The sequence below is a fragment of the Tetrahymena thermophila genome, assembly GCF_000189635.1.
Source record: "Tetrahymena thermophila SB210 genomic scaffold scf_8254803, whole genome shotgun sequence".
Taxonomy (NCBI): Eukaryota; Ciliophora; class Oligohymenophorea; order Hymenostomatida; family Tetrahymenidae; genus Tetrahymena; species Tetrahymena thermophila.
This window is the reverse complement of record NW_002476559.1, coordinates 880,683-892,667: the sequence shown is the minus strand read 5'-3', so window position 1 is coordinate 892,667 and position 11,985 is coordinate 880,683. Positions and strand designations below refer to the sequence as shown.

The window sequence follows — 11,985 nt, the reverse complement described above, 5'->3', positions numbered from 1 at the left end:
TACTACTAAAGAGATAAAGTAACTTTTTTTAATATCATAGCTTTATAAGAGTTTTTAAAAATAGTGGCGCGCGCGATTATAAATATATCAATTCCAATACAACTCAAACTCTAAACTATAAATGGTGTATAAAATAATTGTTAAATTCATTTACTATGTTGAATTTTTCAGAATTGTCATTGAAAAAATAATAATTTTATATATTAAATAATTATAAAGTTGCATATTATACAATATCTATCTTATAATTGAAGTATATAACTTATATTTTAATAATATATTTATATTATTCTATTTATCTTATGTGATATTATCTAATATACGTAATCATCTCAATGCATATTGTTAATTTTAAATTTTGAGATAAAATATCTTCCACTAATTTCTCATTATTTGTATTTTTTGAAGATGAACAACTTTTTATAAAACATATAGTTGTTATATTAAGTATTGTTTTACATTAAAAAAATTTTATTTTATTGATCTTTTTGTGTTCCTTATATTCACTCTGTGGTGATAATCTGAATGAGAAATTAGAAATAAAACTTTTTAGAATACCATAATTTCTCTTATTAATTATTAATCCTTTTTGCTTTATTTCTTAAATTATTCTTAAATATTATGATAATAGAAGATCAGATAAAGCAAATAAGATGTTTAAATATTAGTATAATATATAATCAATAAAAGATATTTTTAAATTTAATTTTTATAGCATTAAGTTTTAATAACAACGTACAATCTTAGATAATATAGTCATATAGTAATCACTTTTTACTTATTTCTATTTTATCTTATCAGAGCAGATAAGAAATTTACAAGAAATCAAAAATAAACAGAAATTGATTAATTTTTTAAATACAAAAAACTCATATTTTCCCTCAAAATAAATAGATTGATTTTTGACAAAAATATCTAGTAATTAATTAATAATAGAGAAAGCAATTCATATATATTCTTTTATTAAGATTTAATTTTTATGAAAAATATTTTAAAAGACACTTCTTTCAAGCTTTATCTTTCCATTTTAGTATTAAAATGTTAAAATAATTATAAAAAACAATACTTAATAAAAAATACATCGTCGTATAATGGATATTGACAATACGGTTTCAGTATTAATTTCTCATTTTAAAATAAATGGAAAAGTTCAATCATTTCTTTTATTTAAAAAGAGATCTTTCTAAATATTTTCTTAGCTTTAAGCATACAAAATATAATATATACTTTTATAATTATGAAGATTGAAATTTAAAAAGTTATGTTGTAATAATAAAAATTTATTATCAACATAAATATCCAATAAAAAATAAATTTAAATTTATAATTTAAATAAATCAATTAAAATTAGAAATAAAAATATCTAATTAAATTATATTTTACATACTTTTTCAATAATAACAAATACAGACAAAATATATAAATTATAAATTTACTTTAAATCAATTAAAAATAAAAGTTTGTAACTGATTCCTATTAAGTATATATATTTCTTATAAAATTCTAGATAGATTAATTAAGCTTAAATATTAAAAAAAATAATTTATTTTTGATATTGGTTTACAATATAATTGTAAGAAATTTAATAATATTTTAATTAATTTTTTTGTATATACTCTAACTTATTTAATATTTTATCTACAAAAATAGTTATTAATAAGAAAAGATTGTAATAAAAAAAATGAATAAGTTTTATAATAAATAGTTAAGTTAATAAAAAAACATGAAAAGTAGTTTTAATTAATATAGTGAGAAAATTATTTTATTTATTTTTTAAATTTAATAGTTTATCATTTCATTAATTTGATTGTTTTCATAAATGATAATATAAAAACTAACCAAAAATGTTTACTTTTATATCAAAGATTATTTAATATTTGCAAATGTTAAGTTTTGATTGAATTTAATAAATTCTGACTAATCATTTGTAACTAAAAGAGGTTCATTTAATGACTTATATTATCTCACAATTACTAATTATTGAATTTACTTTAACTAATACTTTTTTTATGATGAATATATATTATTGAATATTAATTAAATAGATTTTAGCAAATTCCAGTATAGTTTATTTTAATTTTTGCTCTCGTTTATGAAAATTATTACAATAAATATTTTGTGTGTGTAATTAGTAAGCTACCTAATAGTACTAATAGAAGATATCATAAATCTGAAGAATTACGATCATAATGAAGATAAACTAATTATTAATTTAATTAAGATTAAAAGCCAGAAAATTTGGGAGTGATTGAGTAGTGCTTAATTAAATAATTTTCTAAATGACAGATGAATATCTTTAGTAAAATTTTTGTGAATAAAGAATAGCGTCAGTATGTGTTTTGCTTAATTTTAAATGTTATTAATTATTTTTATATAAGTGATTGAAACAAGTCGATAATTTAAATAGTCATATTTATGTTTAGATTTCTAAGCTTTTTACAGTTAATCTTTCAGTCATTTCTATCTATGTTAGCTTCACATTAAAAAGATTAAGATATTTCTCTGTTAATATCAGGATCTTTTTGAATAGTTATTTTTAAGCATTAAATTGAGTAATAGTGTGAGTCATAATATTGTTAGCTAGTATTATCCAAATTTAGACGGTTTAAGCAAGAAGCCATTTAATGCTTAACCTGATCTATATGCTAATAAATTGTTCTGAGCTTATTTCCACATTGCTTATAGTAAATTTATGCGTTGCACTCTGTATTAAAACAGCTGACAAGCTCTTAAAACAGTGATTTATAGCTCTAATCACTAATAATTTTTAGGCTTGTACTTTTATTAAATATCAATTTATTATATTTATCCCAGTGAAATAAACAGAGTCTGTTTTCAAAGCATAACTTTCTCAAATCTTTGCATTTCTTAACCTGACACTCTTACACTTCTAAATAATTGAAACAATTTGTTAAAGAGAGTAGTGTTACGAAACAAAACAGCTTAAAAAGCATTTTAATATTTTGGAAAAATAGTAGTATCAGTATGATTAGTATATATGTGTTAGAAGATTTTTGTTTGTCTTTTAATTTTTGAGAAGATCGATCGTAAAAGACTTGTTTATTTATTTATTTTACTAAATTTTATTATTATTTTTATAATTATTATTTTTTTATTTAGTTAGATTAAAAGAAAGCAATTCTTTTGATTATTTATGGGAATTAATTTTTAGCTTTCTATCTGTTTAATGATTTACGACGAAATCAAATGAATATATGATCAATTTTATTTGTCATCTATATAATAATTGGATTGTAAAAAGAATTTCATTTAGAATTCATTGTGATTATTTTCAACTTATTGTAATCTTTTTCTAAATTCTCTTAAGAGAGCTGTTAAAATAAACAATCAAAATTTGTTACTATCTCAAATGTATTTAATTCATATAAAACTTAATTTCCGAAATAATCTTTTCTAATCCAAATTCAATCATAATTTTTTCTAAACATCTATTTTACTAAGTAAATATTTCTTTTTACACTTAATCTAAAAGATAAGCAAAGCTAATTTTCTCAATTTTTACTCTAAAAAAAATTAACATTAAATTTCAATCACTACTCTCAATAAGAATTGATAAGAAATGATCAAATTTAATACCTTAACTCATATTTTCCAAAATAGATTTGAATATTTTACACCACATGAAATCTATGTTGGAATTTAAAATTTGACATCAAATATTTTCGAAAAAATTACTTTGTTTTTATAAATTTGACCTAATCATAAATATATTTTACAACAGAATTTTTTTACTCCCGATCAAAAATTTTGTGTAATCACAATCATAAATAATTTAACAACATTATATTTTCCACGCAATTTAATCAATGTATTCTTTTATTTGAAAATATTATTTGTTTTAAAGTATTTTTTGTCCCTAAATAGAACTAACTTTAATAAAAATAAAATGTATTATTGAGTAGACATTTTTATGTTCCTTTAAAAAGAAATGATACTTAAATTAAAAATGTAAGAAATATTTTTTAATTATTCTATCATAATTCAATGGATTGTTTAATTCTAAAAAATAAATTAAAGATTTTAAGAAAAAGGATTTTCTGGATAAGAAGAAAATTAACAAAATCCTAAAAGAAATTGATGCTCTGAGCTTTATTATAAATTCTTTTATTTAGAAGAAAACTTACTTATCCTAATTCTTAAATTCCTCTTTTAAGTGTAGAATTTAACAAACATAAATGAATTATTTCATGAAAATTACTATTTTATCATTAATTTTAACCATAAAAATAACAATAAAACTTTAAATTCTGTATAAATATTTATTATTATTATATTATTTAGTATGAAATAATTAATTCCTTTATTTAATTCATATTAAATTTACTAAAATATTTATTTTTAAAATATTTTGGTTTGTAGTCTTTAAAGTTAAAAATCTTTTAAACAAAAAAAAAATATTTTTTTAAAATGTAAATCTAAATAATCTAATTGTGTATTTCATAGATCATTTTAGCTATTATTGATTTTATTTTATATTAAATCTATAAATAATTAAAAAATATATTTTAATTTATTAGCAAAGAAAGATTGATACAAAATTTAAATTGATGATAGAATTATTTTAAATCTTACAATTTATTTAAACTTTAAAATGACAAATTTGAACTTAAAATTAGTTATTTTATAAATAAAAGATTAATATAAAATAATTTTTATGCTAATTAAAGTATTTAATTCCAGCCAAAATTATATTATATGAAATTTACATGAAGATATATTAAACTTTTGTTTAAATAAGATCTTTAAATATATTAGAATATTTCCCTTAAGTAATTATCATTCAAAATATTATGAATGAATGGATGAATGAAGATGTATTGAGAATTTTTAAAAAGAAGAGAGTTATTTTTTGAAAGAGATACTTTAGAAAAAATAAGAAAAAATTAGAAAAATCAGTCCTTTCTTTTTGTTAGAAGATTCCTTTAGATTCTTTAATAACTTTATGGAAATTAAAAGGGCTAACTAAAAAAGAAAAAGAATTATTAGAAATTTACTAAAATTTAAAGATTCAATTAAAATCAAGTTGTAAAAGAATAGAAAAATTAAATTAAAAGGTTAAGAAAAATGGCAACATAAAACGAAGAAACATAAATTCATTTATTAGAATAATCTACTGAGCATATAGTAAAAGAAAGTATTCATTAATCTAATGAAAATCACTTAAAAGAAGATTCTGATTGTGATAAGGAGTTATTTTAAAGCTCTATAAACAACCCAATTATTATTTAAAATAAACTTAATCATGCTAATCACTAAGAAACACATTAAAATGAAGAAGCTAATTTGAATGGACATTAATAAAAAGAATCTCCAAGACACTAAGAAAATTAATAATCTTCATAATCTAATGAAACTGAATAAAATCCAAAGATTTAAAGATATTCTGATGCTATAATCTAAGATGTAACTAACTTATCATCAGATTAAGTGTAAGAAGAAAAATAAGAAGAAAGTATTCAAAATAAGGAAGATATAAACCAACAAAATACACAAAGCACTTAAAATTAGAATGCCCAATCTGAATAGTAGTAAGAAAGCGAAGTTGTTATTGAAGAAGTTAAATAAAAAACTGAAGAGTAAGAAAGTTAATAAGCAAAATAAAATGAATAGCAAACAAACTAAAATAACCAATAACAAAGTTAGTCTTAAGCAAAGAGTTAAGAAGAAATTTAAAGATTTACTTAAATTTTTGCAGTAGCTAATGCAATTAAGGACTAAGCTAAGGTATGTGTCTAAAAGAAATAATACAAAGATGCCATTAAGCTCTATGAAGACTGTCTTTAAGTTATTCATATTAGCAACTTCTAACTAGGTGAAGATAAATCAAAGTACAGAGATGTCCTTAAGGAGTAAGTAGAATTGACATTAATGCTCTTATGTAATATTTCATTGTGTTACTTTAATGAAGGTGATTTCGAAAAATCTCTTGAATATGCTGAAAAAGTTAGTATCATAAATCCTAACCATTTAAAAGCTTCTTATCGTCGTGCCTTGGCTCTTAAAAAACTATAAAGATATGAAAAAGCTTTCGAAGAAATAAAAAATGCTCGTCTTATTGCTATTGGACATCAGCAAGTAGATGAAAATATTAATAAAGAGTATAAGATAATCAAATAACTCTACACTGACGGAAAGAGTAAAACAGAAAGTTAAAATAACTCAACTCACTTATTAAGCTCCAGCGGTTCTAACAATAAAACTAAAAAGAGCTCAAACTTGCTAAACAATTCATCCTTGACTAATGTTTCTCAATTTTTGGATAACAATTTCCCTGGATCTATGAAAACCACTCCTTTCTATATGTTATGTAGTTCCTTCACTACTTATGTAGTCTTGAAAAAGTTTATGAATATCCGTCTTTTATCTAAGCCTGCCCTGATAGGAGGTCCTCTTCTTAGTTTGGGATTATTTGGCTTCCTATAAGGCAAGAATATTTTCATTAAATTACTTTGTAGTGGATTAGTAGGTCTAATAAGTACCTTCCTTTACAGATATTCAGATTTAGTTTCATCCAAATCACTTACTTTGGTATGAATGAATATGTAGAAAACACTGAGAAAACAAAATTTTAAATAAAAACATTTAGAAAAAATTATTTGTAATTAATATAAATAAGTAAAATTTATGCACATAAAAATACATATATAAATATTAATAAATAAATATATAGATAAATTCAATTAATAAAAATCAAAATAATATAATCAATATAATTAATTTGTTTCTTACTTAGTTATTTTTCAAAAGTAGTTCAATAATAATGTAAATATATCTTAATTTTTTATTACTATAACAGATATTATATATCTACATCATAAGACATATAGAAAGAAATATTAAATAAATAATTTTATCTTTAGATTAAAATTTATTACATAATTATTTATTTTTCAAAAAGAATTTAATAAATAATATTAATATTTTTCTTCTTTAATATCTAAACAAATTAAATTTACTTTATATCAATATTTACATAATACCAAAATAATGTATAGAAATTATATTATCCTAGATTAAATATATTATATCCTATTATATTGATTAAATTCATCCAAAATTATTTCTGTATCTTTATCACCGTTTGCTGCATTATCAAAAATATTAAAAGCTGTTTTTTTTTCAAATATTTTAATTAAAAAATACTCAAAAAATAATTAAAATTAAACAAGTTTTTTTTAATTTTGATAAATGAATCTTAGACTTAAAAGATATATTCCTTAATTTATATTAATTTTAGTAAAATAAATTGAATCAACATTTATTAATAAATTTTAAATACTTTTTAATTTTAAATAGTTTTCTTAGTTATAAAATTTTTAAATCAGTTTTAACTGAGTGGAATACTAATAGATAATTGAACATTAGATGAGAAAAACTAAATATTATTAATAGACAAAGAGTATTTTTATATATAAATAATTTTTTTACTTAATAAAGAGGAGAAATGGATGAATAATTTTAAATATTTTTTATAAATTATTAATAAAAGTATTTGTATTCATTATAAACATATTTTCAAAAATTTATGGAGAGATTTCTTAAAGAGGTTGATTGGTAGGGCTTATATAAATTTGATTTATTTTCACTTGTGAAGTTATTAAAGGAAGTACCAATCCTACTATTGCTATATGAGCTTGTTAAATTTCTACTTTTTAATCCCATAAAAGTATCAAAAGCATCAATTTATAAATTACTTCCTATACTTAACTAATTTTAATTAGTATTACTTCCTCTTTTTATAGTGTTAATATATTTATCAGTCAAATTCGATATTGATGTAGAGCTCAGTAAATTTTGTCTGCTAGAAGTTAGTTTCGATGAGGCTACAGACAAGTTATCATTTTATTCAGTTTTCAGATCATGACTGCTTTAGGCTCTGTCAAGAGATTTAGCATTTTCAGTTTTAGCTTTAATTTTAAAATGACGACTGCTTGTCATAAACGAAAAGTTTTTGCTTTCTTACATTTTCTTGATAAAGCACTAAATTTTTTAATTAATTATTTTATTTAAAAATTAATTTAGAGTTATTTAAAATTTAAAATTGTATTTATTTATTTTATAAGTTTATTTTATAAATTAATTTGATACATTTAAATTCTCATCAAATAAAATTTAATATTTTAAGTATTTTTAAATTTTAAATTAATTTAAATAGTATTTGACTATAATTTTATTTTATTTATGATTGTAAATAAATTGGGTTTTCAGGAATTAAATTAATTAGGTTTTGGGAAGCAAAATAACTTGACAGATAACAAAAAAGTTTTGTCTCAATATATGAAAATTAACTAAAAATTTTAATATGTTTGAATAATCTAAATAGAAAATAAATTATTTTATTTAAACTCATTATAATTAATAAATTTAAATATTATCAAATAAAGAAATAGTTTTTGAATAAATTTTTACTTAAGTTAGATGAGTATAATTATGAAATTCGTTAGATCCATCTATTGTACCAAAAAGACATATTAACTTTTTAAGTAAATTAGGATCTTCTCTTTTTTCATTTTGATGTATGTGTCTGACTAATTCAAGATCCTTTATCTTTTAATAAAATCTTTGCTTTTCTTAGATTACTTCTAATATTTTTTATCTTTCATGAACAGCACTCTGTAGATCTTCATCCTATACATCATATTTATTTAAACTGTTCATAGTACCAGGATTAACAGTATCGCTAACCCATTGAATTTCATGCCTTTTAGTATCAGCATTTACTTAAAAAATAGGCTTCTTTACTTATAAGTTCTCTTCAGTGATAACTTTAAGCTTTTTCTATATCTTTAATTTTTATTAAAAATATTTAAATATTCTTTAATCGATCTTTAAAAATAAATAATATTCTATTTATTACCTCTGACTTAGTACTGTTTTTATTTAAATTTTCAATTACTTTTTCATATCTATTTTTCTTATTTTAGCTTAAATCGAATTTAGTAAAATCGTAATTTCTGATAGAGGATTTTAAGTCTTCTACTTCCTACTCTATTTATGCTGCCTTTTTTATAAATTCGTTTAGTTTAAAATATCACAAAGTTTAAATTTACTTCTTATAAAAATTCAATTGCTTATGAATCAATATATTATGGAAAATCTCCTCTTTCAATAGCTTCTCCCAAGCTGTTCATAGATTTTATTACCCAAACAAGTGATATATTTTCTTTTTGAGCAGTAGGCAGAGCACTTAGATCTTTTTTAAGCATCTTTACATAGTTTTGTCTCAGATAGGTCTTTAGGTTAATTCTGCTCATTTTCAGTTTTTCTACTTCTTTATCACAATTATCTATGTGATTCATTATCGCTTCTATATCTTAATTAAGAGTATTGATGATCATCTCTAACTCCTTCTATTTATCTTAAAGCTTTTGTTATTAATTCGAAAGTTCTTGCTGCTGACCATTCAATTTATCAAGCTCCAACTATAAACCCTCATTATATTCTACTAGCTATTTATTCTTTTATTGCGCTTTATTTTTGAATGCATTTGATTTCTGTAAAGCTTGCACCCTTTTTTAAATGGATTTATTTTAATAAATTTATAAATTAGTCTATTTTATCTAAATTAAAAACTATTATTTTTGTTTTTTTGATTTGTTTGGTTTACACTTTTTTAAATTAACCAGCGCATAGATTATGTTAAAATAAAAATAATAGTTTTAGAAGAACTTATAAAAAAAAATACCTTTTGATTGATTTATCTTAAATATGATATTACTACATTAACTCATCTTATCTATTTTAAGTTGTGATTAAATCATTTTGGTTATCCTTCAAAATCTAAACCCACTTAGCCACTTCTATTCTAAAAACTCTCTGCTAAGATTTTTTTTCTTCTATTGCTTTATTTATGCTTAAATAGCGACTCAGTAACTCTGGTTCTACATCTTTAAATGACGATGCTGGGTTAATTTCATCTTCTGTAAAGTTAAAGAATTTGCTAGGCAATTGCTTGTTAGTTAAAATTTTTGCGAGTAGTTAATCGTAATCTATTTTTTATCCAAAATTAAAGTATTTTCTTAGGCTCTTAAAATTTTTCAAAGTTTCATTTTAAACACTATCACCTAAGTCATTTGTTGTTTTTATACCTTAGAATTTCTAAGAGTATTCTTTAGGTTTATTCATGAATTTCTACATCTTATCTTAAATAATATTATGAACTATCTTTTAGATATTTTTCTTTTTTACTAACTCTGGATTGATATACTCCTTATTAGGGTTGTATTACTGCAAAAGTGTTAAGCTAGTACAAATATTTCCTTGTGTATTAGCAGCGTTAGCATTAAATACAGAAACCTTTTTGGATCCTTTGAAATTAGGCTAGCTAGAAAAAACTGAATTTCTAGATTTGCTATCAGAATCATCATTAATTTATGCATTCTGCACATAACTAAAGCTATTTCTAACCATTTATTTATTTTTAAAAGGAGAATCTTCATTATATCTCTCAATCTAATTCTACCCTTTCTATATTTTTTAATCTGTTTTCAAAATCGAATTTAGAATATTTGAGTCAACATTTGGAGATTTATACTTCTCTTTCATACCTTCTATGAGCATTTTCTATTAATTTTAATTTCTCACATCATTTACTTGAAATGAATTAGAATTTTCTTAGTTTTCCTTCACTATTTTTTTTAAAAATAAATGGACTTATTTTACACAAGAACAAACAAACAAAAAAAAATATATTACATTTTGATTTTGTCCGCTGGTACCAGTCATCTAAATTTTCTTTTAAATCCTTTTAAGTATACTCATAATCTTCTTCCATTTTCATTGCATCAACTAAAATATTAATTTTCTTGTTAAATTTTTTTAACTCAACTAAAATTGATATTGTTACTCACAACATGGTTGACTTTTGGCATTTTGGATTTCATTAAACCTTATTTGAAATTTCTCATATTCTTAAATTCATTTTACTCAAAACTAGTGTTAAATTCATCTCCCTAATCTCTTTCTTTAGGAGTATTTGCAAAGCTATTTCTTTTTGTTTCTATGTTTTCTTTTGATTGGATCCTTAAAGTTTTGTGAACTTTCTACTTTTATTCACTCATCTTTATATTTGCTTTCACTGCTTTTTTAATTCGCTATTAGTAATTGAATGTTGTTATTTTTTTGATATTGTATATAGTTAATAAATATTATAATCAAAATCAATTTTTCAAGAAGATTTATAATCATAATAGGATTTATGTGTAATTGTGGTTTAAATCATGTTTATCCAATCTCATTTATTACTAAATCTTTTTGTTAAAAATGAGTCATTAACTAGCTACATATAATTTTTTGCAATTTTTTTCTACTTATTATTGAGTTTATTTTGCGTTTATTGAATAAATCTATCATTTCTTTAAATAGAAGATCATAAATTTAAAATATATCTAACCAAATAAATATTTATGTTATCACCAATTTGATTCTTATTTCTTGTTTTGTTTTGTTTGATCTTTTTTAATTATTTTAGCCATTAATTTTTGTAGAATAAAAATTAATAACCAGTAAATTTCATTATTACCTCATAATAAATATTTAAAATTCTTTATTGAATTTACCATACTAAATTCACTTCACTTTTAAAGTAAAACATTAATTTCTGAATTCAGTATTGTTGAACAAAATATATTATTGTTTTATCTTATTCAATTAATATTTGATATTTAACTTTATTAAAATTTTATAAAAATAAAAATACTAGTGATAAATAAAAAAGTAATATTATTTTTGCAAAAATAAAAATAAAATGCATATTAATAAAAATGAAAGATTAATAAGTTATTATTTAGTTCTTTTTATTAACTAAATTATAACATAGAACTGTTGCCATATTTAAAAAATAGAAATTTTAAAATTAAATGAAATAAAAGCAAATTTAACAAAAAATTAATAATTTAATTTAATAATCTAGAGCCTCTTTGTTTTGTATATTTATTTTAAAAGGATTAAACTGATTCATTTTAT

The 11,985-nt window shown here is 20.7% G+C and overlaps 3 protein-coding genes across 3 annotated transcripts; 1 reads left to right on the top strand and 2 right to left on the bottom strand. All coding sequences in view use genetic code 6, as the record gives it.

Moving 5' to 3' along the window:
• Positions 1 to 103: 103 nt before the first annotated feature.
• Positions 104 to 718, bottom strand: TTHERM_000010989 (hypothetical protein; the record flags this gene model as incomplete). The annotated part of the gene is made up of 1 exon (XM_012795654.1): positions 104 to 718. One exon carries the CDS (start codon positions 716 to 718, stop codon positions 104 to 106), a length of 615 nt encoding a protein of 204 aa, XP_012651108.1.
• A 4,283-nt stretch (positions 719 to 5,001) lies between these two features.
• TTHERM_00010970 (tetratricopeptide repeat protein) lies at positions 5,002 to 6,555 on the top strand (the record flags this gene model as incomplete). Its single annotated transcript, XM_001008182.2, has 1 exon — positions 5,002 to 6,555. The coding sequence occupies exon 1, from the start codon at positions 5,086 to 5,088 to the stop codon at positions 6,553 to 6,555; it is 1,470 nt and encodes a 489-aa protein (XP_001008182.1). The 5' UTR covers positions 5,002 to 5,085.
• A 981-nt stretch (positions 6,556 to 7,536) lies between these two features.
• Positions 7,537 to 11,081, bottom strand: TTHERM_00010960 (hypothetical protein; the record flags this gene model as incomplete). The annotated part of the gene is made up of 7 exons (XM_001008181.2): positions 7,537 to 8,001; positions 8,431 to 8,805; positions 8,879 to 9,022; positions 9,072 to 9,531; positions 9,707 to 10,649; positions 10,717 to 10,809; positions 10,868 to 11,081. The coding sequence occupies 7 exons, from the start codon at positions 11,079 to 11,081 to the stop codon at positions 7,537 to 7,539; spliced, it is 2,694 nt and encodes an 897-aa protein (XP_001008181.2).
• Positions 11,082 to 11,985: the final 904 nt, after the last annotated feature.